This window comes from Cyprinus carpio, unplaced genomic scaffold, assembly GCF_018340385.1.
Source record: "Cyprinus carpio isolate SPL01 unplaced genomic scaffold, ASM1834038v1 S000006494, whole genome shotgun sequence".
Taxonomy (NCBI): domain Eukaryota; kingdom Metazoa; phylum Chordata; class Actinopteri; order Cypriniformes; family Cyprinidae; genus Cyprinus; species Cyprinus carpio.
The window spans coordinates 90,022-117,588 of NW_024879167.1; the positions used below are offsets into that span (position 1 = coordinate 90,022).

The 27,567-nt window shown below is 39.4% G+C and overlaps 7 protein-coding genes and 3 pseudogenes across 7 annotated transcripts; 5 read left to right on the plus strand and 5 right to left on the minus strand.

Annotated features, from left to right (window-relative positions):
- Nucleotides 1–1,872: 1,872 nt before the first annotated feature.
- LOC109053539 (histone H2B-like) lies at nucleotides 1,873–2,277 on the minus strand. The gene has a single exon (XM_042754334.1). The coding sequence runs from the start codon at nucleotides 2,260–2,262 to the stop codon at nucleotides 1,888–1,890; it is 375 nt and encodes a 124-aa protein (XP_042610268.1). The 5' UTR covers nucleotides 2,263–2,277; the 3' UTR covers nucleotides 1,873–1,887.
- A 902-nt stretch (nucleotides 2,278–3,179) lies between these two features.
- On the minus strand, nucleotides 3,180–3,619 carry LOC109107514 (histone H4). Its single transcript, XM_042754337.1, has one exon. The coding sequence runs from the start codon at nucleotides 3,566–3,568 to the stop codon at nucleotides 3,257–3,259; it is 312 nt and encodes a 103-aa protein (XP_042610271.1). The 5' UTR covers nucleotides 3,569–3,619; the 3' UTR covers nucleotides 3,180–3,256.
- A 467-nt stretch (nucleotides 3,620–4,086) lies between these two features.
- Nucleotides 4,087–4,620, minus strand: LOC122143728 (annotated as a pseudogene).
- A 1,478-nt stretch (nucleotides 4,621–6,098) lies between these two features.
- Nucleotides 6,099–6,587, minus strand: LOC122143732 (histone H2A-like). The gene has a single exon (XM_042754331.1). It carries the CDS (start codon nucleotides 6,534–6,536, stop codon nucleotides 6,150–6,152), a length of 387 nt encoding a protein of 128 aa, XP_042610265.1. The 5' UTR covers nucleotides 6,537–6,587; the 3' UTR covers nucleotides 6,099–6,149.
- Nucleotides 6,588–7,458: 871 nt separating this feature from the next.
- Nucleotides 7,459–8,424, minus strand: LOC122143727 (annotated as a pseudogene).
- Nucleotides 8,425–14,231: 5,807 nt separating this feature from the next.
- On the plus strand, nucleotides 14,232–15,123 carry LOC122143734 (annotated as a pseudogene).
- Nucleotides 15,124–16,080: 957 nt separating this feature from the next.
- Nucleotides 16,081–16,478, plus strand: LOC122143731 (histone H2A-like). The gene has a single exon (XM_042754330.1). It carries the CDS (start codon nucleotides 16,087–16,089, stop codon nucleotides 16,474–16,476), a length of 390 nt encoding a protein of 129 aa, XP_042610264.1. The 5' UTR covers nucleotides 16,081–16,086; the 3' UTR covers nucleotides 16,477–16,478.
- A 1,514-nt stretch (nucleotides 16,479–17,992) lies between these two features.
- On the plus strand, nucleotides 17,993–18,470 carry LOC122143730 (histone H3-like). Its single transcript, XM_042754329.1, has one exon. It carries the CDS (start codon nucleotides 18,048–18,050, stop codon nucleotides 18,453–18,455), a length of 408 nt encoding a protein of 135 aa, XP_042610263.1. The 5' UTR covers nucleotides 17,993–18,047; the 3' UTR covers nucleotides 18,456–18,470.
- A 582-nt stretch (nucleotides 18,471–19,052) lies between these two features.
- LOC109053515 (histone H4) lies at nucleotides 19,053–19,460 on the plus strand. The gene has a single exon (XM_042754336.1). It carries the CDS (start codon nucleotides 19,072–19,074, stop codon nucleotides 19,381–19,383), a length of 312 nt encoding a protein of 103 aa, XP_042610270.1. The 5' UTR covers nucleotides 19,053–19,071; the 3' UTR covers nucleotides 19,384–19,460.
- Nucleotides 19,461–20,338: 878 nt separating this feature from the next.
- On the plus strand, nucleotides 20,339–20,813 carry LOC122143733 (histone H2B-like). Its single transcript, XM_042754333.1, has one exon. The coding sequence runs from the start codon at nucleotides 20,391–20,393 to the stop codon at nucleotides 20,763–20,765; it is 375 nt and encodes a 124-aa protein (XP_042610267.1). The 5' UTR covers nucleotides 20,339–20,390; the 3' UTR covers nucleotides 20,766–20,813.
- The last annotated feature ends 6,754 nt before the right edge of the window (nucleotides 20,814–27,567 follow it).

A 27,567-nucleotide genomic window follows, 5' to 3' on the forward strand; every position in this document is an offset into this window, starting at 1 on the left:
TGATGACGTATAGCGAGAACACAAGGACGCAAGATCGCTAAAGAACGCATATTGAGAAACAGCCAATTAATCATTTCTGTTTCTTATAGCATTATAGTTTTGTATTGTTTGCAGTGTGATCAACATTTGCGTAAATACTAGAAGTGTTAGGGAAGTAACACGTAACAGTTTAATTATATTTTGCTAAAATGAACGAAATGACTCGAAAAAAAAAGTTTCGTTCATTTTGCTGAACGAGACTCAAAGGTCCGAGTCGGTAAAATTATCCAAACTTCCCATCACTAGTGAGTAATAGGGATGGGCGTATCGATCCTGAAGTATGGATATATCAATACTGATGCGAGTATCGAAAGTATTGATACTCAAATTAAAAATATCTATACTAAGGTGTTTTATTTGCCAGTAATTTTATTTAACAAAAAATAATGCATGCAATAAGGATTAAATTGGACAAACAACCTATGTTAGCAAATAATTGTGTAGGAAATAACTATTTTCCTGCTCTTCTGAACACACGCAAATGTTGCAAGTCAAAATCAATCGATCACAGAGAGAGCGTCCACTCACTTCTGACAGGGCTGTGTTTCCCAAAAATATCATAAAGCACTGATCTTCATTGGGAACGGCAGCCCAGAACAGAACAGAAAAAAAAAAACAAAAAAAAAACAAACAAACAAAAAAAAACATATATCCTATGTTTGAGTTATTTCACAATAAACAAAATAAGATTGTAACCTACATAGTTTGTGCAAATACTTGTATTAAGTAAGAAATAATTGGCTCCGGGCCGTTGAATTATTAGAAAAAATAATGCACACCCGAGGTGGTGATGCGGCCACAAGTTTTCGCTTATTTCTCTAATAATTCAACGGCCCGGAGTCAATACGGTTACCACACCTCATGACATCGATCCAATGATTTATTTAAAGGGATTCGTCCGGTTTTTGTACTTAAATCGCTATTGTGAGTAGGACTATTTCTTCCGCATCTCATCAAAAGCCTCTTTTGCTAGTACCAAAACATCATTTTAAAGCTGGTAATGGAGGCTTGAGCCGTTGATAGCATTCTACTGCAGGTATTAATGAAGTTATTAGAAAAAGAGAGAGAGAGAGAGAGAGAGAGAGAGAGACAGATTGTCTGAATTAGGCTTCCTCTTTGTGTCCCTCAACAGTGTTCTGCAGGCAGCGTCTCAAACTGTGTTACCTCGCTGGTGAGAAATGTCATGTGTATTTTTAATTTTGGAAAATTCGGCCGTCATGTTGTTTTTGTTAGTCCTGTAATTCCCGTTATTACAATTTTACTATGCGAAGTGATATGGAACTGTGATGCGGTCAGGAGAGCTGCCTGGAACTACGTTCGCCGTGCGTTTCCCAGAAAATAATTGCACACCCCAGAACGTTTCACAGCCAATCAGATTCAAGCATTCAACGGCCGTAGTATAAAATTGAACATGAAATGTTCATGTTAAATCATGTTCTATTGTGTAATGTTTATATAAATCATAAATTGTCAGAACAAAGGTTGTATTTTATGCATGCATCAGCCGATCACTCCAGCTGATGAAAAGTACCACAGTTTAACTACAGCGTTTGTAGATTGCCAAGATTACTACTACAGTAAACATTTTAACCATGTGTAAATAAGAAAAAAAATATAAACTGAAATTTAGGTACATTGATAAAATGAGTTTCAAATAATAATAAATATACATATATATAAAAAAAAACCACTTTATTTTAAAATATTAAGACTACGTTTAAGCTCTTCCTAAACACCGTATAATTAAGTATAAAGCAGCTTAGATTTACAGACATTAGAAGCTCTTTCAGTGAGAAGATGGGCGGCTCTTAAAAGAGCCTTTGGGGTGTTTCACAGCCTCCGACTGTTCTACTTGGAGCTGGTATACTTGGTGACGGCCTTGGTGCCCTCAGACACGGCGTGTTTGGCCAGCTCCCCGGGCAGCAGCAGACGCACGGCGGTCTGGATCTCTCGGGAAGTGATGGTGGAGCGCTTGTTGTAGTGAGCGAGACGAGACGCTTCACCGGCGATGCGCTCGAAGATGTCGTTGACGAAAGAGTTCATGATGCCCATCGCCTTCGAAGAGATCCCGGTGTCAGGATGAACCTGCTTCAGCACTTTGTACACGTAGATGGCGTAGCTCTCTTTCCTGGACTTTCTGCGCTTCTTTCCTCCTTTCGCGGCGGTCTTAGTGACGGCCTTCTTGGAGCCTTTCTTCGGCGCGGACTTTGCTGGTTCAGGCATGACGACGACGTTTCCGATTAAACTCTCAGAAATCAGTAACTATCTGATCTCATACAGGGGTATTTATTCACTCGCCTATGGTAATTCTGATAGCGATACTGGATCTTGTGATTGCTTGTTTTCATTGGTCAAACCTATATAAACTCGTATTTAATTGGACCATTCGAGGCATCACGAACTGAAACGAGAGCCAATCACAAGCGCATAAATTATAGCTCCACCCACCCGACTGGGTTTCCTTTGTTTCATTTCCCGCTATTTTTATAGTAATATTTTATAAAAAAAAAAAAAATAGTTCTAGAAAAATATCATGCACAAATGTTTAATTATAAACCATTATAAATCCATTAAGGAAATCACAGAGGAAAAATGGCCATAAAGCATCTATTGCTTAACTGAAAACGGTGTCTACTATTGTGCTTTTACATTATTGACACTATTTTCCTTTTTAATACTGTAAAGCTGCTTTGACACGATCTACATAGTTAAAAACGCAGTATAATTAAAGGTGACTTGACAACCTAGAACTCTGTTGCTATACAGTTTACAGAAAATGTCAATGAAAACATATTTTGTGGAAAACATAACATTAGCCTTTATCTTCTGCACCAGTCTGATCTATTTATTTTTCTTTATCGTTACTTTTATTTTTTTTAAAGGCTTGAATCAATTACCATTTAACTTTTTAAACTAACAAAACCAGATATTATACCAGATACCATATATATATATATATATACATTTTTCTAATTATTTAAATGAAAACATATTGGCTTATTTCAATGTCCTGCTTTAAAGCAGCTTCAAAATAATAATTCTGTAACGGAATTCCACTCGCTCTATAACCAACAGTAATTCATTTGTTTGTAAAGAGTGTAGTAAGGAACATATTAGTTCTCATGTAAAGCACGAAACAGTATGATTATCTCTTTATGTGAGAGTGTGGGTGGCTCTTAAAAGAGCCGTTGGGTTTGTTCTCCTGATTTGAAGGCGTTTATCCTCCGAAGCCGTACAAGGTGCGTCCCTGTCGTTTGAGCGCGTACACAACGTCCATAGCGGTGACGGTCTTTCTCTTGGCGTGCTCGGTGTAGGTGACGGCGTCGCGGATCACGTTCTCCAAGAACACCTTCAGCACCCCGCGGGTCTCCTCGTAGATCAGACCGGAGATGCGCTTGACTCCGCCGCGGCGAGCGAGACGACGAATAGCGGGTTTGGTGATTCCCTGGATGTTATCACGCAGAACTTTACGATGACGCTTAGCGCCTCCTTTCCCGAGTCCTTTGCCGCCTTTACCTCTTCCAGACATGATCAAGATGAGTTCTGTTTCAGTCAAGTGACGAAAACGAATATGATCGAACTGTTCCAGGGAAGCATTTTACAGTTGCTTACAGGACCTAACTGAAACCAGCTCTGCGTCACATGGTGCGCAGCCTCCTGCTAGTTAGAACGGGAAACAATGTGGTTTGACATTGACCCTGATCTAATGTCTTGCGTTTCGCATAAAAATTCATATTTTAAAATGTTAATTTGACTAAGACTATTTATAAAATCAAAATCATATCTACCTAATATTTACATGTATTTGGCAGACGCTTTGACTTTCATATCATCTTTATGGTTGTATAGAGGGCGCGCTCCATAATTTGAGCTGCAGGAAAGTTAACTTAATATTTATTTAATTGCACTTTGTACTATATGCACAAGTATATTATAAGTATAATATCTTTTTTAATTTAGTTAAATGTGAGCCTCATTGCGAAACGGTGATTGTCATAGCAGTATGTATAGTTTAAATACAATTAATTTTACAGACAAAAGCTACATTATATCCTATTTATTAGTGTTACAGTGGAAATTGTCTCGTTCAGTGTAGTGTTGGTGGCTCTTAAAAGAGCCTTTGGGGTGTGACGCAGCGGCGGGTTTAAGCGCGCTCTCCGCGGATGCGGCGCGCCAGCTGGATGTCTTTGGGCATGATGGTGACTCTCTTGGCGTGGATGGCGCACAGGTTGGGAAGCCCGGAACAGGCCGACCAGATAAGCCTCGCTGGCCTCCTGCAGGGCCATGACGGCGGAGCTCTGGAAGCGCAGGTCCGTCTTGAAATCCTGAGCGATCTCTCGCACCAGACGCTGGAAAGGCAGTTTGCGGATCAGCAGCTCGGTGGACTTCTGATAGCGGCGGATCTCCCGGAGAGCCACGGTCCCGGGCCTGTAACGGTGGGGCTTCTTGACGCCGCCGGTGGCTGGGGGCGCTCTTCCGGGCGGGCGGCTTTAGTAGCGAGCTGCTTCCTCGGGGCTTTACCACCGGTGGATTTACGAGCCGTCTGCTTGGTTCTTGCCATCGCTGAGATCAACTTCTTTCTCCGTTCAGTACGTAGAAAATGCCTTTTCTTTCTTCTGTGTCTGCTTTTAAACCATCAAACGGCCACGAGCTAATGATGTCATGAAGGAGCAGAGGCTTGTGATTGGCTGATGTGTGACGTCTGCGCATGACTGCTAGCCAATGACTGCGCAGCTTCTGTTTTCAAACTGGGCTGTTTGTGTTTCCCGCTCAAAGTGCTTTGTTCTGTTTATTCTGTTTATTACTTTATGCATTATTCATTCATACAAATTCATCTTCAGAATCAAGGTCCATTAGCAAAAAACACAATAATAAACAGTGCAATAACATTAAAAAAAAAAATCATACCAATGTTTTCTCATTGGTGACTGATAGCGCACCGCTGCAGGCCTAGGATCTAACAACAGCATTATAATAGCATGCTGTGAATCATCCAATCAGCAAATACATTTTTACATTAAATATCTCATTAAAGCCTGAAAGCCTCACAGAGATCACTTGCACTACATCTTGTGTTTTCAGCAGGATCCTCATACAGTCATTGTAAGCATCCTGAAGCTTACATACTCTCTCTCTCTTTAAACTCAATCCAAAGGGAGCAGTATAAAACCATGTACTATGCTCTAATAAGGATTATCTTTACCTGATCCAAACACAAATATAATTTTCTCAGCAACATATTTGCTTGAGAACAAGGGTCACAGAAGCGGGGGTCCACCCAGGCACCTGTTACTTTTGAGGTCTGGTACAAATATGACATAATACATAGACTTGTATGTGTGCACGAGAAGATACAGACTGATGCTGTGGCAGTCACAATCAAAATGAGTAAGTGACCTATGGGACGGCTGTTACGCTTCAAATAGAGATTGTGTTAAATTATGCCGTTAAGAGACGAGCAGTGACTGTTAAAATGTACCTGATGTCCGAATCATTCACTGAAGAGGATCGTTCAAACACTTTGGATGAAAACAAGTCTTCGTCATTTTTCACACTATTTTACATTAATTCATTTAAATTAATGAATTTTACAACTAATTGATAACATTGCAGACATTTTATAAACATTTTATAACATTAAATAAAACATTAAGTCAGAAACAAGTAAATTAGAATACATATGATTGTTTGGTTGACTGATGTTTTTGTTTTCAGAATTGAAGCCCAAAAGCATATACATTAACAACAAACTCATCTGTACAACAAAACACCAGACAACTTCAATCTTAATGATAGATGAAGTCCAACTTTTACACCACAAACACACTCTGCACATGTTTCACACTAACACTCTATTTGTTGCTTAAGAGCTTTATTTCATATATATTTTTTTTTTGAAGGGATCAAGTATTGTGCAAAATTAGCTTCAGCTGTGTATTTTATTTGTATTTACCCACATTGTTAGTGTCATTTTTTTTGGTTTATCTTTGTATATTTAAGCTTGAATGGCTGAGCAATATTAAAGAAACAGAATGAAAAGAGCTCTCCATCAGATCGAGTGGGTGGCTCTTAAAAGAGCCTTTGTGTTTGCGGAGCAGAGCGGACTCGGTTTACTTGGCTTTGGCGGGTTTCTCGCTCTTCTTGGGCAGCAGCACGGCCTGGATGTTGGGCAGCACGCCGCCCTGAGCGATGGTCACTCGGCCCAGGAGTTTGTTGAGCTCCTCGTCGTTGCGCACCGCCAGCTGCAGGTGACGGGGAATGATGCGAGTCTTCTTGTTGTCTCTTGCGGCGTTTCCCGCCAACTCCAGGATCTCAGCGGTCAGATACTCGAGCACAGCCGCCAGATAGACGGGAGCTCCGGCACCGACGCGCTCTGCGTAGTTCCCTTTGCGGAGAAGTCTGTGAACACGACCGACGGGGAACTGCAGCCCTGCTCTGGAGGAGCGAGTCTTGGCCTTCGCTCTCGCCTTGCCGCCGGTTTTGCCTCGTCCACTCATATTCGACTGTAAACTATGTCTTCGTTTACAAAGGAGAAATAGTAACTTCCTGAACTCCGCTATGCTGCTTTTAAACGAGTATGCCAGTCGCCCATTGGTTTAGAGCCTGGTAATATTTTAAACCAATCACTGAACTTCCCTCCAACAGCCAAAGCCACGCCTCCACAGCTGGCGCGCTGATTGTGCTGCACTTTAATTAAACATGACAGAAAATAATAAAGAAATTGTGATTTTTGATTTGATTTGATTTATTTGACCATTTTGTTTAAAATACGATAAATCTTTGCATCATACAGTGAAAGAAACAAACAAAGTCAGGATAACAAATCCCTAGGGCTTAATTTCCATTGGGGTCCTGAATGATGGGGTGTTTTGAATAAGTAAAACAGATATATCTATGCAAAAGGCATTAGTAAATATTGTTTTTAATCAAATAAATTTAGATTGGTGATCCATTAAAGCTGTTCATATTAATAAACGTGAATAACTATTTTTTCTAAATGCTCAGTCAAAATGTAAAACATAAGTCGAAGTAAACTCTGATACAGTTTTATAATAATTAACTTACATTTACATTTAGTAATTTAGCAGATGCTTTTATCCAAAGCCACTTACAAATGAGGACAATAGATCAATCAAAATCAAGAAAAGAGCAATGATATACAAGTGTTATAACAAGTCTCAGTTAGCTTAACACAGTAAGTTAGAGGTAGCAGGTTTTTTTTTTTTTTTTTTTTTTTTTTTGCATTATAAAATTAAAAATAAAACAGAACATATATATATAGAGAGAGAGAGAGAGAGAGAGAGAGAGTAAGCTGGTGTTGAGGACTTTTTTGTTGTTGTTGTATTGTGCAATAAATAACAAGAAAAACAGGTAGTTACAAAAAAGATTAGAGAAGCTAGTGTTATTTACAAATTTATTATTATTACTTACACTAAGACTGAAAGTGCTGGTGTTTTTCTTTTGCTCTCTGTAGAGTTTGTGGGTGGCTCTGAAAAGAGCCGTTGAGGAAGAAAACAGAAGATGTTTATTTCTTCTTGGGAGCTGCCTTCTTAGGCTTGGCAGCTTTAGGCTTTGCCTTCTTGGGTTTGGCAGTCTTGGCCTTTTTGGGGCTCTTGGCTGCTTTCTTGGGCGCTGCTGGCTTCTTCGCCTTCTTAGGGCTCTTGGTCGCCTTCTTGGGGCTCTTTGTCGCCTTCTTGGGGCTCTTGGTCGCCTTCTTGGCGGCGGCGGTAGGTTTCTTGGCCTTCTTGGGTGATTTCTTAGCGGCGGGCTTCTTTGCCGCTGCGCTCTTGGGCTTCTTGGCAGCAGCGGGCTTCTTGGCTTTAGGAGCCGCCTTCTTGGCCGGTTTATTCTTGGGCTCGGCTTGCTTCTTGCTGATCTTGAAGGAGCCGGAGGCGCCTGCGTTCCTTTGACCTGCAGCAGGACTCCTTTAGTCACCAGGCTCTTGATGGCGAGCTTGACGCGGGAGTTGTTCTTCTCCACGTCGTAGCCGCCGGCGGCGAGAGCTTTCTTTCAGGGCGGCGAGGGGACACGCCCGCTCCTCTCCTTGGACGCGGACACGGCTTTGACGATCAGCTCACCGACGCCGGGACCTGCTTTCTTGGCTTTGGCGGCGGACTTCTTCTTGGGCGCTTTGGCCGGCGGAGCGGCAACAGCTGGAGCGGTTTCTGCCATTTCTCTAAGCCGAGTTACAGTCTTTCAAACACTGAGTTCAATGAGTGTCGCTCGAGCAGCGCTGCGCTCTTAAACCACACATGAGAACCTTATAGACTCAACCCGCCCGCTCGGTGTCTGCGCGCCTCAGCGAGCCGCTCGCGCTTGTGTTTTCTTCTCCTACATTTAAGAGCAAAACTAGAGAGTTAAAACAGTTTGACGCAGTAGAAACAAAGTGAACAGCAAGCAGAGGTTCTTGTCTTTCTGTAGAGACTAAAACACGCGGCGAGGAAATGTTTGTTTTGCTCCGCGCAGATCAAACTCGAGGCGAGCATCAGACACGGAACAAAGCCGCGTGTAAATCTAAAGCCTTAATTAAGTGTAAAAGTCTATAACAGATTAAAATCATCCTCTGTGTGTTTCAGAAACAGTTTGAGAGTGGATTTAATGAAATGAGCATCAGTGAAGCGCGAGTGCAGTGTATCATACAGCTGTTGTTTTGGGCAGATTGAAGCACAAACACCCGGAGGCTTCGAGACGGTTTGTCACTCATGTCTCAGTACTTTGGTGTAAAATAATAATAATATTAGTAGCAGTAGTATCTCGGAAAGTGATTAATGCATTTATATGACTCCATAGGAATTAGCCACCACTTTCACAAAAATAAATAAATAAATTGGCGTGATTTTTCTTGTAATTCTATCTTTAAAGTTCGATTAAATATATGTTTTGATTTGCTCTTTGTGCTATACAGATGAGGAGAATGTCTTTGTTTTTTATTCTTGTTTGTCATATTAACCCTTTGATGCACAACAAAGTGACCCTACTGAGTTTATTTTATTTTATTTTTTTTCTATATCTTTGCAGTAAATTAATTGAATTATTCTGGATTCCAGGAATTGCTCCGTTTTCATTTTTCCCTTTCTTATTTTTGGAATAAAATTCGTTTTTTGTATTACTATCATTCTAATGCACAACATGGGTCTAAAATGACCCGTATTCAGTCCCTATGTTTTCAATCATGGCTGAGTGTTTATTTACAGAATCTCTGAATGTCATCATTTATTCCAAGTATTCATTTATATATATATTGTTTTATATATATATATATATATATATATATATATATATATATATATATATATACACACACATATACATATATTGTTTTTGGTTTGCACAAATCATTGTTTGGTTTACCTTTTTTTTTTTTTTTTTTGAAAAATAAATGACACATATAGAAACCTTTAAAATTTGCTCATTTTTGCAAGTACAAACATATTTACTGCTGAAACATATTTATTGCCACAACTCAACAAGCTGCTTTTGTATATTTGATGCATGGAAGTCTCTTCTATTTGCACTTTAACATTCAAAGTCTTACATTAGTGGCATACTTAATGTGGTTTACTGAAAATTAGCTAAATCAGACCTGGGCATTGTAAAGCTTTCAAGAAATGTGAGTTTGCTGTTAGCCCTTAAATATGTTAACTAACGTTTAAAAAAAATAAATATTTTTTGTCTAAATATTTTTCCTCATTGCACGTCTTGTTTAGTTTTATTTTTATATCATTGCATGTTAAAATAAATTACTTTGTTATGCAGATGCAAAACATGAAACTTAAGTTAAACTTAAACTTAAGTCTTATTTGCAGTCTAAGCAAATTTATAAATATTTGTACGATAGTATATATTCAGCATATTTTACTTAACCTGTTTTGTATCTAAAAAAAAAAAAAAAAAAACTTTTAATGACAATGACATCCTTTTAATCTTGATAGTGACGTGACATTCAGCCAAGTATGGTGACCCATACTCAGAATTAGTGCTCTGCATTTAACCCATCCGAAGTGCACACACACACAACAGTGAGACACACACACACTGTGAACACACACCCCGAGCAGTGGGCAGCCATTTATGCAGCTGCGCCTGGGGAGCAGTTGGGGGTCCGGTGCCTTGCTCAAGGGCACCTAAGTCGTGGTATTGAAGGTGGAGAGAGAACTGTACATGCACTCCCCCCACCCACAATTCCTGCCGGCCCGAGACTCGAACTCACAACCCTTCGATTGGGAGTCCGACTCTCTAACCATTAGGCCACGACTCTGTTGATCAAACACAACTAATTATCAACGGATTGGAGAGGCATCTGTCTGTTAGACCATTTTAAACCATCAAATAACCTACAATTTATAGGTTATAACTACATCCGTCTTGGATGTAAACTGGTGAAGATTTATTTTAATAAACCTATAAACATGCTCTATTATTTGCCCATATGCAAATGTTTGTGAGGAGTGTGGAACGCTCTTAGCTTACTGCATAACATGGTACCAACATAACAGGGAAACAACTTTAAATCAGTTTAAAGCTGAATTTATTTCTCCAAACTCAAAATAACAACACAATGCTGTGCTTTTGTAAAATAATGAAAATAAACAGGACACGCTTTCTGCCATCTCTGTTTCACTGAAGTGGAGTGCGTCACAAAAAAAGAGCCAAAACTCAACGTATGGCTGAGACATGAGAAATGTATCTATAAAGCTTGAAATGTCTACCTTAAAATTAGCCAATTCAAAACGAATCAAATTCTCCATAATGAAATGCAATCTGTATGAATCCAGTACTGTGGAGTCAGCATTGTGAATTTCATATTTTATCACACTTTAAAAAAAAAAATACTACTTTTGCCTGTGCTCTGTGGCAAACCTTATGTGTGTATTTGAGCGCATAATATTTTAAGGTTCATTTTGGATTATTAGCTATTAATGTAACATAAACATGCGATAAGTTAACAAGTAGTTAAGTTGGTGGGGGCAGCACAATAAATACTCATTAGACGTCTCTGTTAAACTGTTTAAAGCATTGTACACTTTACATAGTCGGATAAATTCCACTTTTAAAATTGTCACATCCATGAGTTTTCCTCTAAAACACACACACACAAAAAAAGAAAACACAGTTGTAGTTGAACAGGCCACAAATCGTCAAATAAACTGTGCATTTATAATAAAACATGCCTCACACCACTCCGGGGGGTGAATAAAGGCCCCCTGTAGTGAATCCATGTGTTTTCGTAAGAAAAATATCAATACTTTGAACGTAATAAACACTTTTCTCTCGCTTCCGCTGAAGCTGTTCCGCCAGACATTTATATGTGAAAAAATTTCTCCTAAACAACAGAGAACAGGCATTTAACATTTTGTTTTTACAAAATATACTCTTACAGTTTGTTTCATGAATAGAGATCAGGAATCTTTGTCAATTTTCATGATCTCTTTAGAATAATTGATGTAGTCATGAAGAAGCCCCATCAGCACAGAAAAGCCATGTGACATCTTCTACATCATCCAGCGTCCTCCTTTAAAACCATTGTTGCTTCAGTTTGGAGGAAAGGACATTCTCCTCGTTGACCAGCATTCATCACTGTCACCACCTGCTCTTCATCAGTGGCCTAAAAATATATTTGATAGATAGATAGATAGATAGATAGATAGATAGATAGATAGATAGATAGATAGATAGATAGATAGATAGATAGATAGATAGACAGACAGTCAGGTAGGCAGACGGATGGATGGACAGGCAGACAGACAGACAGACAGGCAGGCAGACAGACAGATAAATATTTACATGTAATCACATTGTTGTTGCATCAAGTAAACAGTGAAGTAAACAGGCAGGTGACAACAGAAACATTTATTTTCTAAAAATAACAAAATAATGATATTCTCTTATATCTCTGGCTTTCAACATATACAAAACAAACATTCTTTTACTCTTAGTAAAATAAAATAAAATAAATAAAAAGTGATGTTTTGTGGAGTGATCGCTGTAGTGGAGCACAATTCAGTTCAATAAAAGCGGTTCTGATCATCTCCTCCACATTAATACCAGTTTCAGCACAAAATAAACATGACTCAACATCCAAAGTTAAGTTTACTTTACAATCCGTATCCAGTCTCATGTAATCTCTCAATCAGTGTTTCAGCAGCGCAAAGACATCTATATAACGGCTTGTAAACCTTGTCATGTCACATTTACCTCAGAAAAACATATTCGTGACCATAAACTCATTAGTCAGATAGAAAAATAAACTGTAGATAGGGACATTTTGCTAATTCACCATATTATATATTCATTATAATTTTACTGTTCTTCAAAGTTTAATTTATATTTTTAATGATGACACCATTTAAATGTTTATATCTAAAAAATAAATAAATAAAAAAGTAGAAATAGTATTATCTAATTGTAACTTTTATTATAAAATACTTAATTAAGTGTAAATAAGTAGTTTTATAGCCTAAAAAATCAGTTAGTTTTGTAGTAGCCAACTGACTCTAATGTATATTCTGCAGCATTAGTTAAGAGATTTGTTTTTCCTTGAGCAAATTGTGCATGTGTACCAGATATATATCCAAAATAATCGATATTGAATCAAATTGGGAATCGAATCACAAGCTTGTGAATGATAATCAAATCGAATTATGAAATATGTGTCAAAATCCAGCCCCAACCAACATATTTAACACTTTAAATATATTTATTTGCCACTTTGTCACACATTACATTACATTTTAGCACATTTACACACATAACAAATATCACCGATAACACTGGAATCAAACTGTTTGTAGTGCAACTGTAGTCAATTGTAGTGAATGTGGCCAAAAAGAGGAAAATAAAACTAACAGAATAAATCACACAGGTACAGCTCAGTGCTTACATGCCTCACAAATGACAACTAGAGGTTTGTGCTCCTTGCACACAGGTCTGACACAGAGTAATAGATTCCAAGGTCAAGGTAACCTTTAGCCTTCAAATATGTCCAGTAATCTTCCACAGTGTATCAAATACTTTCTGTGGAAATAAATGATAAAATAAGACTAAATGCATGAATTATACAAATGTAGCCATGCATGCTGAGTTGTGCAATGTAGGGCAGGTGAAAACTTTTCTGTAGTAAATGTTCGTACATGCAAAAAAAATAGCAAATATCAAAAGTCTCTATACTGGTCATGTGTGTAAAATTGAAGTAGAAATACAAAATCAGTGTTTTTTTGTTGTTGTTGTTGTTGTTGTTGTTGTTTTTATAAAGTGAATAAACAATGATTTGTGGAAATTAAAAACAAGATATTTAATGAATAAATAATAATAATTTAAATTCCATCTGGACTTACAATTAAAGACTCAGCTACGTCCAGTCACTGTTTAGACAAATACAGTCTCCAGACTTCCATTTTTAACACTTTCAGACCTGATTTTTATTTTTTTCTCCAATATAGAAATTAGTCTAAAAAAACAATGCAATAAGAATGTAGACTAGGCCTAACTTTTTTTTAATTTATTTTTTTTGTAAAACCATCGTTGACTTTCGTAAGGAGAAAGAAAGAAAGAAAGAAAGAAAGAAAGAAAGAAAGAAAGAAAGAAAGAAAGAAAAAGAAAAGTAAAGAAAAGAAAGAAAAGAACACACTGCACTCGCGCTAGAAAGAAAGAAAGAAAGAAAGAAAGAGGTCTCCAACCCTCATGGTGTTTGTGCTTCAAGCTGCACAAAACAACAGCTGCACACAACACTGCACTCGCGCTTCACTGATGCTCATTTAATTAAAATCACCCTCAAACTGTTTCTGAAACACACAGGCGATGATTTTAATCTGTTATAAACTTTTACACTTAATTAAGGCTTTAGATTTACACGCGGCTTTGTTCCGTGTCTGATGCTCGCCTCGAGTTTGATCTGCGCGGAGCAAAAAACAAAAACATTTCCTCGCCGCGTGTTTTAGTCTCCCACAGAAAGACAAGAACCTCTGCTTGCTGTTTAACACTTTGTTTCACTTTGTTTCTACTGCGTCAAACTGTTTTATTCAACTCTCTAGTTTTGCTCTTAAATGTAGGAGAAGAAAACACAAGCGGCGAGCGGCTCGCTGAGGCGCGCAGACACCGAGCGGGTCGGGTTGAGTCTATAAGGTTCTCATGTGTGGTTTTAAGAGCGCAGCGCTGCTCGAGCGACACTCCATTGAACCTCAGTGTTTGAAAGACTGTAACTCGGCTTAGAGAAATGGCAGAAACCGCTCCAGCTGTTGCCGCTCCGCCGGCCAAAGCGCCCAAGAAGAAGTCCGCCGCCAAAGCCAAGAAAAACAGGTCCCGGCGTCGGTGAGCTGATCGTCAAAGCCGTGTCCGCGTCCAAGGAGAGGAGCGGCGTGTCCCTCGCCGCCCTGAAGAAAGCTATCGCCGCCAGCGGCTACGACGTGGAGAAGAACAACTCCCGCGTCAAGCTCGCCATCAAGAGCCTGGTGACTAAAGGAGTCCTGCTGCAGGTCAAAGGAACAGGCGCCTCCGGCTCCTTCAAGATCAGCAAGAAGCAAGCCGCCGCCCCCAAGAAGAAAACCGGCCAAGAAGGGTGGCTCCTAAAGCCAAGAAGCCCGCTGCTGCCAAGAAGCCCAAGAGCGCAGCGGCAAAGAAGCCCGCCGCTAAGAAATCACCCAAGAAGGCCAAGAAAAGGAACCTACCGCCGCCGCCAAGAAGGCGACCAAGAGCCCCAAGAAGGCGACAAAGAGCCCCAAGAAGGCGACCAAGAGCCCTAAGAAGGCGAAGAAAGCAGCCAGCAGGCCCAAGAAAGCAGCCAAGAGCCCCAAAAAGGCCAAGAATCCCAAAACAAAAAATAAAAATCCTAAAGCTGCCAAGCCTAAGAAGGCAGCTCCCAAGAAGAAATAAAAATCTTCTGTTTTCTTCCCCAACGGCTCTTTTCAGAGCCACCCACAAACTCTACAGAGAGCAAAAGAAAAACACCAGCACTTTCAGTCTTAGTGTAAGTAATAATAAAAAATTTGTAAATAACACTAGCTTCTCTAATCTTTTTTGTAACTACCTGTTTTTCTTGTTATTTATTGCACAATACAACAACAAAAAAGTCCTCAGCACCAGCTTACTCTCTCTCTCTCTCTCTCTCTCTCTCTCTCTCTCTCTCTCTCTCTCTCTCTCTCTCTAAATATATATATTACATTACATTACATTTAGTCATTTAGCAGACGCTTTTATCCAAAGCGACTTACAAATGAGGACAATGGAAGCAATCAAAAACAACAAAAGAGCAATGATATATAAGTGCTATAACAAGTCTCAGTATATATATATATATATATATATATGCTCTGTTTTATTTTTAATTTTAAAATTGAAAAAAAAAAAAAAAAAAAAAAAACCTGCTACCTCTAACTTACTGTGTTAAGCTAACTGAGACTTGTTATAACACTTGTATATCATTGCTCTTTTCTTGATTTTGATTGATCTATTGTCCTCATTTGTAAGTGGCTTTGGATAAAAGCATCTGCTAAATTATTAAATGTAAATGTAAGTTAATTATTATAAAACTGTACATTTGGACTGAGCATTTAGAAAAAATAGTTATTCACGTTTATTAATATGAACAGCTTTAATGGATCACCAATCTAAATTTATTTGATTAAAAACAATATTTACTAATGCCTTTTGCATAGATATATCTGCTTTTACTTATTCAACACCCCATCATTCAGGACCCCAAATGGAAATTGAGCCCTAGGGATTTGTTATCCTGACTTTGTTTGTTTCTTTCACTGTATGATGCAAAGATTTATCCTATTTTAAACAAAATGGTCAAATAAATCAAATCAAAAATCACAATTTCTTTATTATTTTCTGTCATGTTTAATTAAAGTGCAGCACAATCCGCGCGCCAGCTGTGGGGGCGTGGCTTTGGTTGTGGCTGTTGGAGGGAAGTTCAGTGATTGGTTTAAAATCTTACCAGGCTCTAAACCAATGGGTGACTGGCACACTCGTTTAAAAGCAGCATAGAGGAGATCACAAGGTTGTTATTTCTGTTTTGTAAAGTAGACGTATTTTTTACAATCGACGATGAGTGGACGAGGCAAAACTGGCGGCAAGGCGAGAGCGAAGGCCAAGACTCGCTCCTCCAGAGCAGGGCTGCAGTTCCCCGTCGGTCGTGTTCACAGACTTCTTCTCCGCAAAGGGAACTACGCAGAGCGCGTCGGTGCCGGAGCTCCCGTCTATCTGGCGGCTGTGCTCGAGTATCTGACCGCTGAGATCCTGGAGTTGGCTGGAAAAGCCGCAAGAGACAACAAGAAGACTCGCATCATTCCCCGTCACCTGCAGCTGGCGGTGCGCAACGACGAGGAGCTCAACAAACTCCTGGGCCGAGTGACCATCGCTCAGGGCGGCGTGCTGCCCAACATCCAGGCCGTGCTGCTGCCCAAGAAGACCGAGAAACCCGCCAAAGCCAAGTAAACCGAGTCCGCTCTGCTCTTCAAACACAAAGGCTCTTTTAAGAGCCACCCCACTCGATCTGATGGAGAGCTCTTTTCATTTTGGTTTCTTTAATATTGCCCAGCCATTCAAGCTTAAAATATACAAAAATAAAACCAAAAAAAATGACACTAACAATGTGGGTAACTACAAATAAAATACACAGCTGAAGCTAATTTTGCACAATACTTAATCCCTTCAAAAAAAAAAAAAAATATATATATATATATATATGAAATAAAGCTCTTAAGCAACAAATAGAGTGTTAGTGTGAAACATGTGCAGAGTGTGTGTTTGTGGTGTAAAAGTTGGACTTCATCTATCATTAAGATTGAAGTTGTCTGGTGTTTTGTTGTACAGATAAGTTTGTTGTTAATGTATATGCTTTGGGCTTCAATTCTGAAAACAAAACATCAGTCAACCAAACAATTATATGTATTCTAATTTACTTGTTTCTGACTTAATGTTTTATTTAATGTTATAAAATGTTATAAAATGTCTACAATGTTATCAATTAGTTGTAAAATTCATTAATTTTAAATGAATTAATGTAAAATAGTGTGAAAAATGACGAAGACTTGTTTTCATCCAAAGTGTTTAAACGATCCTTTTCAGTGAATGATTGGGACATCAGGTACATTTTAACAGTCACTGCTCGTCTCTTAACTGCATAATTTAACACGATCTGTATTTGAAGCGTAACATCCGTCCCAAAGGTCACTTACTCATTTTGATTGTGACTGCCACAGCATCAGTCTGTATCTTCTCGTGCACACATACAAGTCTATAGTCTATGTATTATGTCATATTTGTACCAGACCTCAAAAGTAAGAGGTGCCTGGGTGGACCCCCGCTTCTGTGACCCTTGTTCTCAAGCAAATATGTTGCTGAGAAAATTATATTTGTGTTTGGATCAGGTAAAGATAATCCTTATTATAGCATATAGTACATGGTTTTATACTGCTCCCTTTGGATTGAGTTTAAAGAGAGAGAGAGTATGTAAAGCTTCAGGATGCTTACAATGACTGTATGAGGATCCTGCTGAAAACACAAGATGTAGTGCAAGTGATCTCTGTGAGGCTTTCAGGCTTTAATGAGATATTTAATGTAAAAATGTAATTACTGATTGGATGATTCACAGCATGCTATTATAATGCTGTTGTTAGATCCTAGGCCTGCAGCGGTGCGCTATCAGTCACCAAAGAGAAAACATTGGTATGACTGCCTTTTTTAATGTTATTGCACTGTTTATTATTGTGTTTTTTGCTAATGGACCTTGATTCTGAAGATGAATTTGTATGAATGAATAATGCATAAAGTAATAAACAGAACAAAGCACTTTGAGCGGGAAACACAAACGGCCCAGTTTGAAAACAGAAGCTGCGCAGTCATTGGCTAGCAGTCATGGGCAGACGTCACACATCAGCCAATCACAAGCCTCTGCTGCTTCATGACATCATTAGCTCGTGGCCGTTTGATGGTTTAAAAGCCGACACAGAAGAAAGAAAAAGCATTTTCTACGTACTGAACGGAGAAAGAAGTTGATCTCAGCGATGGCAAGAACCAAGCAGACGGCTCGTAAATCCACCGGTGGTAAAGCCCCGAGGAAGCAGCTCGCTACTAAAGCCGCCCGGAAGAGCGCCCCAGCCACCGGCGGCGTCAAGAAGCCCCACCGTTACAGGCCCGGGACCGTGGCTCTCCGGGAGATCCGCCGCTATCAGAAGTCCACCGAGCTGCTGATCCGCAAACTGCCTTTCCAGCGTCTGGTGCGAGAGATCGCTCAGGATTTCAAGACGGACCTGCGCTTCCAGAGCTCCGCCGTCATGGCCCTGCAGGAGGCCAGCGAGGCTTATCTGGTCGGTCTGTTCGAGGACACCAACCTGTGCGCCATCCACGCCAAGAGAGTCACCATCATGCCAAAGATCCAGCTGGCGCGCCGCATCCGCGGAGAGCGCGCTTAAACCCGCCGCTGCGTCACACCCCAAAGGCTCTTTTAAGAGCCACCAACACTACACTGAACGAGACAATTTCCACTGTAACACTAATAAATAGGATATAATGTAGCTTTTGTCTGTAGAATTAATTGTATTTAAACCATACATACTGCTATGACAATCACCGTTTCGCAATGAGGCTCACATTTAAGTAAATTAAAAAAGATATTATACTTATAATATACTTGTGCATATAGTACAAAGTGCAATTAAATAAATATTAAGTTAACTTTCCTGCAGCTCAAATTATGGAGCGCGCCTCTATACAACCATAAAGATGATATGAAAGTCAAAGCGTCTGCCGAATACATGTAAATATTAGGTAGATATGATTTTGATTTTATAAATAGTCTTAGTCAAATTAACATTTTAAAATATGAATTTTTATGCGAAACGCAAGACATTAGATCAGGGTCAAGGTCAAACCACATTGTTTCCCGCTCTAACTAGCAGGAGGCTGCGCACCATGTGACGCAGAGCTGGTTTCAGTTAGGTCCTGTAAGCAACTGTAAAATGCTTCCCTGGAACAGTTCGATCATATTCGTTTTCGTCACTTGACTGAAACAGAACTCATATCTTGATCATGTCTGGAAGAGGTAAAGGCGGCAAAGGACTCGGGAAAGGAGGCGCTAAGCGTCATCGTAAAGTTCTGCGTGATAACATCCAGGGAATCACCAAACCCGCCATTCGTCGTCTCGCTCGCCGCGGCGGAGTCAAGCGCATCTCCGGTCTGATCTACGAGGAGACCCGCGGGGTGCTGAAGGTGTTCCTGGAGAACGTGATCCGCGACGCCGTCACCTACACCGAGCACGCCAAGAGAAAGACCGTCACCGCTATGGACGTTGTGTACGCGCTCAAACGACAGGGACGCACCTTGTACGGCTTCGGAGGATAAACGCCTTCAAATCAGGAGAACAAACCCAACGGCTCTTTTAAGAGCCACCCACACTCTCACATAAAGAGATAATCATACTGTTTCGTGCTTTACATGAGAACTAATATGTTCCTTACTACACTCTTTACAAACAAATGAATTACTGTTGGTTATAGAGCGAGTGGAATTCCGTTACAGAATTATTATTTTGAAGCTGCTTTAAAGCAGGACATTGAAATAAGCCAATATGTTTTCATTTAAATAATTAGAAAAATGTATATATGGTATCTGGTATAATATCTGGTTTTGTTAGTTTAAAAAGTTAAATGGTAATTGATTCAAGCCTTTAAAAAAAATAAAAGTAACGATAAAGAAAAATAAATAGATCAGACTGGTGCAGAAGATAAAGGCTAATGTTATGTTTTCCACAAAATATGTTTTCATTGACATTTTCTGTAAACTGTATAGCAACAGAGTTCCAGGTTGTCAAGTCACCTTTAATTATACTGCGTTTTTAACTATGTAGATCGTGTCAAAGCAGCTTTACAGTATTAAAAAGGAAAATAGTGTCAATAATGTAAAAGCACAATAGTAGACACCGTTTTCAGTTAAGCAATAGATGCTTTATGGCCATTTTTCCTCTGTGATTTCCTTAATGGATTTATAATGGTTTATAATTAAACATTTGTGCATGATATTTTTCTAGAAGTATTTTTTTTTTTTTTATATAAAATATTACTATAAAAATAGCGGGAAATGAAACAAAGGAAACCCAGTCGGGTGGGAGTCGTTCAAACATGGAGCGGTGGGTGGAGCTATAATTTATGCGCTTGTGATTGGCTCTCGTTTCAGTTCGTGATGCCTCGAATGGTCCAATTAAATACGAGTTTATAGGTTTGACCAATGAAAACAAGCAATCACAAGATCCAGTATCGCTATCACAATTAGCATAGGCGAGTGAATAAATACCCCTGTATGAGATCAGATAGTTACTGATTTCTGAGAGTTTAATCGGAAACGCCGTCATCATGCCTGAACCAGCGAAGTCCGCGCCGAAGAAAGGCTCCAAGAAGGCCGTCACTAAGACCGCCGCGAAAGGAGGAAAGAAGCGCAGAAAGTCCAGGAAGGAGAGCTACGCCATCTACGTGTACAAAGTGCTGAAGCAGGTTCATCCTGACACCGGGATCTCTTCGAAGGCGATGGGCATCATGAACTCTTTCGTCAACGATATCTTCGAGCGCATCGCCGGTGAGTCGTCTCGTCTCGCTCACTACAACAAGCGCTCCACCATCACTTCCCGAGAGATCCAGACCGCCGTGCGTCTGCTGCTGCCCGGGGAGCTGGCCAAACACGCCGTGTCTGAGGGCACCAAGGCCGTCACCAAGTACACCAGCTCCAAGTAGAACAGTCGGAGGCTGTGAAACACCCCAAAGGCTCTTTTAAGAGCCGCCCATCTTCTCACTGAAAGAGCTTCTAATCGGTACTGAGGCTTTATTAGACTAATTTTAACAAATTATATAACTTTTGTCTTTCTCAGTTTGAGCAGGGCTTTATTTTTACAGTTTTTATTGTAAGTTTCTGTTTTGCAAGACTGGATTTGTGCACAACAGCACAATTGTGGTCATTTGTTTTAACAAAGTGATTTAATGAGCTTGTGTTGAGAGTTGTATTTATTGATGCATATTTTTGATACAAGATTTTGAAAGCTTAAGACTCTTGCTGATCAACGCAAATACAGTGCAGGAAAAATTCAAGAGTTATTTTGCTTAGTTCCATAATTTTGTCAGTGGTTTTGTCAAACAGATGAAAATGACTGACTTAGACTGGATAAGAGAGGGTGAAAGTGATTCATGTGGACTACACAGAGGAGCGGTTAAAAACCGTATTTCTTCCACTGTCTTCAGTCGGTTACGCCAAAACTGAAGCCTTTCTCAGAGCACTGCAATCAAACATCACTTCACTGAACCCTGTTGATTATTCACAGAAGATCACAGAACTTACAAGAGTTATGTAAAGTTTAAACATCTGTGTCAGCAGCAGCATCCCCTGGTTCTGCATCAGGTCAGACCTAATATTGTGAACAGGGTCGCTGTGGATGTCCGTTTAAAAACCTCTTCTGTGGGTCTGAGCAATACATGTTAATAGACGATTCACCTAAAAAAAAAAAAAATAAGAAAGCAACTTGCATGCCAATACATTACGTTTTTAAAAGTCAGGTTCAGTGGAGACAAACTCTTACATTGTTATTAGATTTTCTGGTTTGTATTTTCTGAAAATATGTCTCTCATTATCTAGATTTGTGATTTACAACCAATAGCCTTTTGGAGACTTACTGAACCTGCCTCAGCAAAAAGAAAAATTGACTATGAAAATCGTGTTTTCCAGTCAAAATGGGAAACAGATGAACCTTTTACAGAGTTCAAGGGAGCACAAATGTGCTGTTTGTCTGGAAAAAAAATCTGCAATGAATCTGCCGTTACACCACAAAGAGAAGTGTGAATAATACACCGGTGACGCCAGCATTGCTCTCACATCACACACAAAAAAGTAAAATAAAACCTCAACAAAACCTTTTTGCAAAATGCCTTAAAATTCAAAAAACAACAATAAAATATATCTTATGCGGTTTCACTTGTGCTTGTGCAAAAGCAGTGCACGATTGAGATGCTTAATCATTTGAAAACAAAGAAAATGACCAAGAACTTTGAATCAGTATCTGTGTCACGCCAAACACTAGCATGTCGAATTACTGACATCCAATATCAAACCAAGGAAAGCTGAAACACACAATCAACAATTGTAGATAGTTTTCTCTCGCGCTGGATGATAAGCTCCTGATCTTTGCGGGAACGATCACAGAGAACTTTGAAATGCATAGGAGCTGTTAGACTTAGCTTTCATTCACCACAAAGTGACATGACAACCTCACGCACTCATTTCTGTTGGTAATCACAGTAAAATCACTCGAATGTGGTACACAGAGTGTGAATCTGTAGATTTATTATGGCAAACCTGAAAATCTATTTAATACAATTATCCCCTTCAATTTAATTGTATAATTATTATATCAAATCTATGACACTTCTTTTCTTCTCACTACATCTAAAACAGTGTCCACAGAGAGAGGGGTTTTGCTGCTTGATATTCAAAATTGGTGTGTCACATTATTTTAATAGTCTTAAATATGAACACACTGGCTTGTAGTGCAAACAGTTTTACCATTTACTGCATGTTGTTCTTCTCGTTATTTGCTGGTTTGAATCCCTTTTCACTGGTAGGTCTTTCAGGGTGTCTTGGGGAGGGGAGGTATCCAAAGCACATCAGCTGGTCTCTGGGGTTCCTCAGGGATCCGTTCTTGGACCCCTCCTCTTCTCCATATACACGACATCAATGGGTCCCATCATACAGGCACATGGCTTCTCCTACCATTGCTATGCTGATGACACACAGCTCTATCTTTCATTTCAACCAGATGATCCAACGGTAGCTGCACGGATCTCAGGCTGCCTGGTGGACATGTCAGCATGGATGAAAGAATATCACCTACAGCTCAACCTGGCAAAGAGAGGAACTGAGCTTCTTGTCTTCCCTGCCACTCCCAAACTCTACAGCATGATTTCTCCATCCAGCTAGGTCCTTCTACAGTTACTCCATCAACTTAAGTCAGAAATCTTGGTGTAATCTTTGATGACCAGTTGACATTCAAAGAACACATTGTAAACACTGCTCGATCTTGCAGGATTGCATTGCACAGCATCAGAACGATCAGACAATTCTCGTTCACCATTCCTGGCTGGTGGAATGATCTTCAAGCCCCTATCCGGAATGATGAATCCCTGACAATCTTCAAGTGACAGCTGAAAACTCATCTCTTCCGAAGCTACTTGACTTTATCATAAACGTTCTTTCTCTTTATTTATTCCTTCTCTTTCTAGGTTATTTCTATTTGAACAATGTCTAGCACTTCCTGTGTCTGTTTGCCTCTTTAAGATGAATCACTTTATATATTCCCCAATTGTAAGTTGCTTTGGATAAAAGCGTCTGCATAATGACTAAATATAAAGTAATGTAATGTTATTTTCCTATAGCGGCTGATGAACCGGAGGTCTCGCCCACAGGCTTACTTCTGCAAAAAGGTGGATTTTTTTTTTTTTTTTAATGATAAAAAGAGATTGTTTTATTAAAGGCAACACTTAATAATACCTCAAGCAAGGTTGTTTTTCAAGGACACGTGTGTTTCATAAGGTTTTTGGAGTTGATGTAGCAGCAGATTTGTTTTCTCTGTAGACGCTAATAGAAGCTGCTTCAGGAGAATATAATAATCCAAACATTTCAAATCATTTCCTCAGAAACTGGAAGATGCTGTTGACATATCATGGTTGTGACACAGGAAATATTAACATTAGGATTTAAAATCTTCTAAAACTATAAAACTGAGCAGAGCCTGTGTGCTGCACTGATGTACTCTGCACGAGGAGGAATGTGAAGAGGGTCCTTCAGAGTCACAGCTGCCCCTCATATTCCCTGATGCTTTTACATTTTAATGAAGCTCTGACGGTGAGGACAAACAGTGAGGACACAACTTTAAAACCTCACTTGTGAGGTTATATGATGGTGGCTTCACTCTCTTTCTGATGGCCCTCTCCCTTTGCGGCACTGAGATCAAGTCAGTGAATGTGGCAGCCTTTGCCCAAGCCCTGCTGAACACCGCAAAGAACTCCATCCTTGACATCTTCTGCCCAGCCAACATCCTCGTACTACTTCCTCCCTTCCTGGTCCCAGTGGTGTTTTAGACTCTTGCAGAGGTAGGATGTCCGCCTGTTTGAGCACATGGGTTGTGTGGGCAGGTAGCACATGATGTGCACATTCTTGCTCTTCAGGAGCTTAATAAACTCCAGGTTTCCCTCCCTGTTTTATCTTTGTATCCTTTCCTCTCTGGTCCTTGCTCCTCCTCTCTTTTCTCTCTTTCTGTCTCCTCTCATTTCCTCTGCATTCCTTTCTCCTCTCACTTCCTCTCGCTTCCTTCTCGTTTGCCATACTCACTGTAAATAAAATGTCTACTGCCATTATTACTGTTGGGGGGGGGGGGGGGTCATGGTGTGTGTGTGTGTGTGTGTGTGTGTGTGTGTGTGTGTGTGTGTGTACTGTGCGTGCCGTGCGTGCGGGTGTGTGTGTGTGGTGTGTGTGAGAGAGATAGTGTGACACCCATCACACTCACCCACACACTCAACACATGTGTAGTGTGTTTGTGAGTGACACAGATGAGGCCCATTTCACCTCAGTGGGGTTAAGTTAAATTGGCCGCAAAGAAAAACATCCACTTTTTCAAAAAAATATGTTCCTATACCAAACTAACAACATTATTTCTGATTGATGCCATCAAGACAGATATTACACATAGTTATTTTTTTTATTAATAAATTTATCATCCTTATAATAGTTTAGTTAGATTTGGTATGCCAGGCTACTTACCGTGCAGCTTTCTGGTGCAGGTCTTGATAAGAATTATTGCCCCGCCCCCACCATAGCAACCATAAAACCAATCAAATCACCTGTTACTTTCAAGCAACATGTTATGACAACAGTTTTAAAATCCTTTGTAGTCATTGGTTCTAAATTCCAGAGGGCTGGGAACCCCAAACCTTAAAATGGCCCATTTTACCTGATATCACTCATATATATATATATATATATCTATAGATATATATCATATATATAATCATCATATAATATATATATATTATATATTATATAGATTGTTTTTTTTTTTTTTTTTTTTTTTTTTTTTTTTTTTTTTTTTTTTGTTTTTTCAAATAAAGAAGTTGTGTGGTATGGAAATCAGCACTTATTTCAATTTTAATCTGATGTTTTTTTTTAACGAAGTTTATGGATCGGATATAATCGATCTGAAATGCAATGAAATGCACGTTTTAATAGAAGTTTACATTGAGAGTCGGTGTGTCCGTTGAGCTTGCTCTTGCGCGTGAGGCCGGGCGCGCGCGTCGGGAGCGGGGCATCATGGCGAGGGCGAGCCTGGACGTGGATTTCTCTGATCTCCAGACTGCTGGAGGGTGAGTGAGTGGCCTTCATCCTCATCTTCATCATCATCTCCCTCTCCGCGCGGTTCGCATCTGACTCCGCGCGTCGAGTTTACTGCTGCGGGTTTTATTGCAGACTCGCGATCGTTCTCGCGCTTTCTGACCGAGGAGTCCTGTGGTTTGCGCGCGGCCTGCGACAACAAACCGACGGAAAACAAACACGACTAGAGCCTTATTCTTTCGAGTAGATGCTGTCGCTAAACACGGACGAGCCGAGTCTAAACACTCCGCTGAACCATCCATAAAGATTAATAACAGCATCTGAGAGCTGAATAAATAATCTTTCCATTGATGTATGGTTTGTTAGGAGGACAGTATTTGTCTGAGACACAACTATTTGGAAATCTGGAATCTGAGGGAGCAAAAAAATCTAAATATTGAGAAAATCATCTTTAAAGTTGTTCAAATGAGGTTCTTAGCAATATCAAATCAAAAATCTAATCAAAAATTACGCTTTGATATATTTACGGTAGGTATATGATACTGTAGGTAATGATTTTTGTCATAAAAGAGAAATGTATAATTGTGACCCATACAATGTATTGTTGTCTATTGCTACAAATATACCTGTGCTACTGATGACTGCTTCTGTGCTGCAGGGACACATGTATACGCTGCTAGATTTAGACACTATTCAGACTACCCTAGCAACTTTATTTTTTTCTCTCTCTCTCTCTTTTTTTTTTTTTTTTCAAAAAGCACCTAAAAAAAAACTTATTTTAGCTTGTATGCATAATTGTTGTTCAGTTAGGTACACTGTAAGGAGAAAGAAAAACAGCAGTACACTGCTTAAATCTAGCTGTTTTAACTAGTTAATAGAAAACACATGAAATGTGTAACCGTTAATAATTCAGTGTTATAAAGAAATTCAGTCATACGAGCTGTTACTTTTACCTAATTTAAAATAGTTTGTTTATAATATTTTTATGAACAAATACAAAAAAAAAAAAAAAAAGCTTTTAGTTGAGATTTGAGTAATCTGGTTGTGTATTCTACATAAAAAGCACAGTTTTGTGTCGTGGTTATACGTCTGTTAGCAACAAATGATCTGCGTTCAGCTGCTTCCCTGAAGATGACACGCAGCAAAACCTCACTGTGATGCTTTCTCCTGAATATGAAACACAGTCGAGGAGTCTTAGGAAGATCTCAAGGCAGACTTTTAGGAGTTTTACAGTAATACTATTTTAAAAGCTGCAGAGAAACACAAAAGCACTCGTGAGATTTATTAGAGCTGTGGATTATTAGAGTTGAGTATGGATTGAATTTGATCAGTTCTGATTCTGCTTATTGATTCAGCTTCTCAGTAAGATTAAAAAATAAATAAATAAATCAGATTTAAAAAATAATGAGTAAAACATTTAGATGTCAAACATACTTATTCTGTATTTTTACAAAGTTTGGGACTTTTGCAGATGGTTTAAAAAAAAATACCACAGCCAGAACATCGAATATACATCTCAAACATGAGATAAGACATGTAAAGAGTCAGCAATAAATTAGCAGTAGCATAAATAACACCACACAGCAATTAGCATAGCATAAATAAACAACAACTGAACACATTCCAGGTGCAGAAATTGAAATCAAAAGATCAGAAATAGGGCCTATCGAATTTTTGTATTTTCCCAAATAAAAAAAATCTGGATGGATCCTCTGATTAAAGTTACAAAAGAGGTGAAGTGTGCTCACTGAGCTGCTGGGAGTGTCAGACTCGGATTCAGACTGAAGCTGCTGCTGCTCGAGTTCATTTTTCAGCGGCTCGCTGATCGCTGAAGGCTTATTGAGTTTCATTGGCATAACAAAATAATCTGTGACTGTGAATTGTGTTGACAGAAACACACAGACGTTTCTCTGAATATCTGCTCGTAAGATGCGAGCTGAACAGGTTTGAATGAGAGTAAAGAGACAGAGGTTGTGTTCACTTTTAATGTGTTTTTTATATTAACTTTCGAGTCATAGCTCATTTACATAGAACAAATACGTCACTGAGGAACAATAACGTGTATGCCTCTTGATCAATGCCACGGTATTTTAAGATTTATGCAGGTTTGTGTGTATATGTGATCTACTATCTATGAACACACCACAGAGTCTGGTATCCTCTGTG

Excerpts from the sequence above, each read along its gene's own strand:
- LOC109053539 (XM_042754334.1), bottom strand. The coding sequence starts at position 2,262 with ATGCCTGAACCAGCAAAGTCCGCGCCGAAGAAAGGCTCCAAGAAGGCC.
- LOC109107514 (XM_042754337.1), bottom strand. The coding sequence starts at position 3,568 with ATGTCTGGAAGAGGTAAAGGCGGCAAAGGACTCGGGAAAGGAGGCGCT.
- LOC122143732 (XM_042754331.1), bottom strand. The coding sequence starts at position 6,536 with ATGAGTGGACGAGGCAAAACCGGCGGCAAGGCGAGAGCGAAGGCCAAG.
- LOC122143731 (XM_042754330.1), top strand. The coding sequence starts at position 16,087 with ATGAGTGGACGAGGCAAAACTGGCGGCAAGGCGAGAGCGAAGGCCAAG.
- LOC122143730 (XM_042754329.1), top strand. The coding sequence starts at position 18,048 with ATGGCAAGAACCAAGCAGACGGCTCGTAAATCCACCGGTGGTAAAGCC.
- LOC109053515 (XM_042754336.1), top strand. The coding sequence starts at position 19,072 with ATGTCTGGAAGAGGTAAAGGCGGCAAAGGACTCGGGAAAGGAGGCGCT.
- LOC122143733 (XM_042754333.1), top strand. The coding sequence starts at position 20,391 with ATGCCTGAACCAGCGAAGTCCGCGCCGAAGAAAGGCTCCAAGAAGGCC.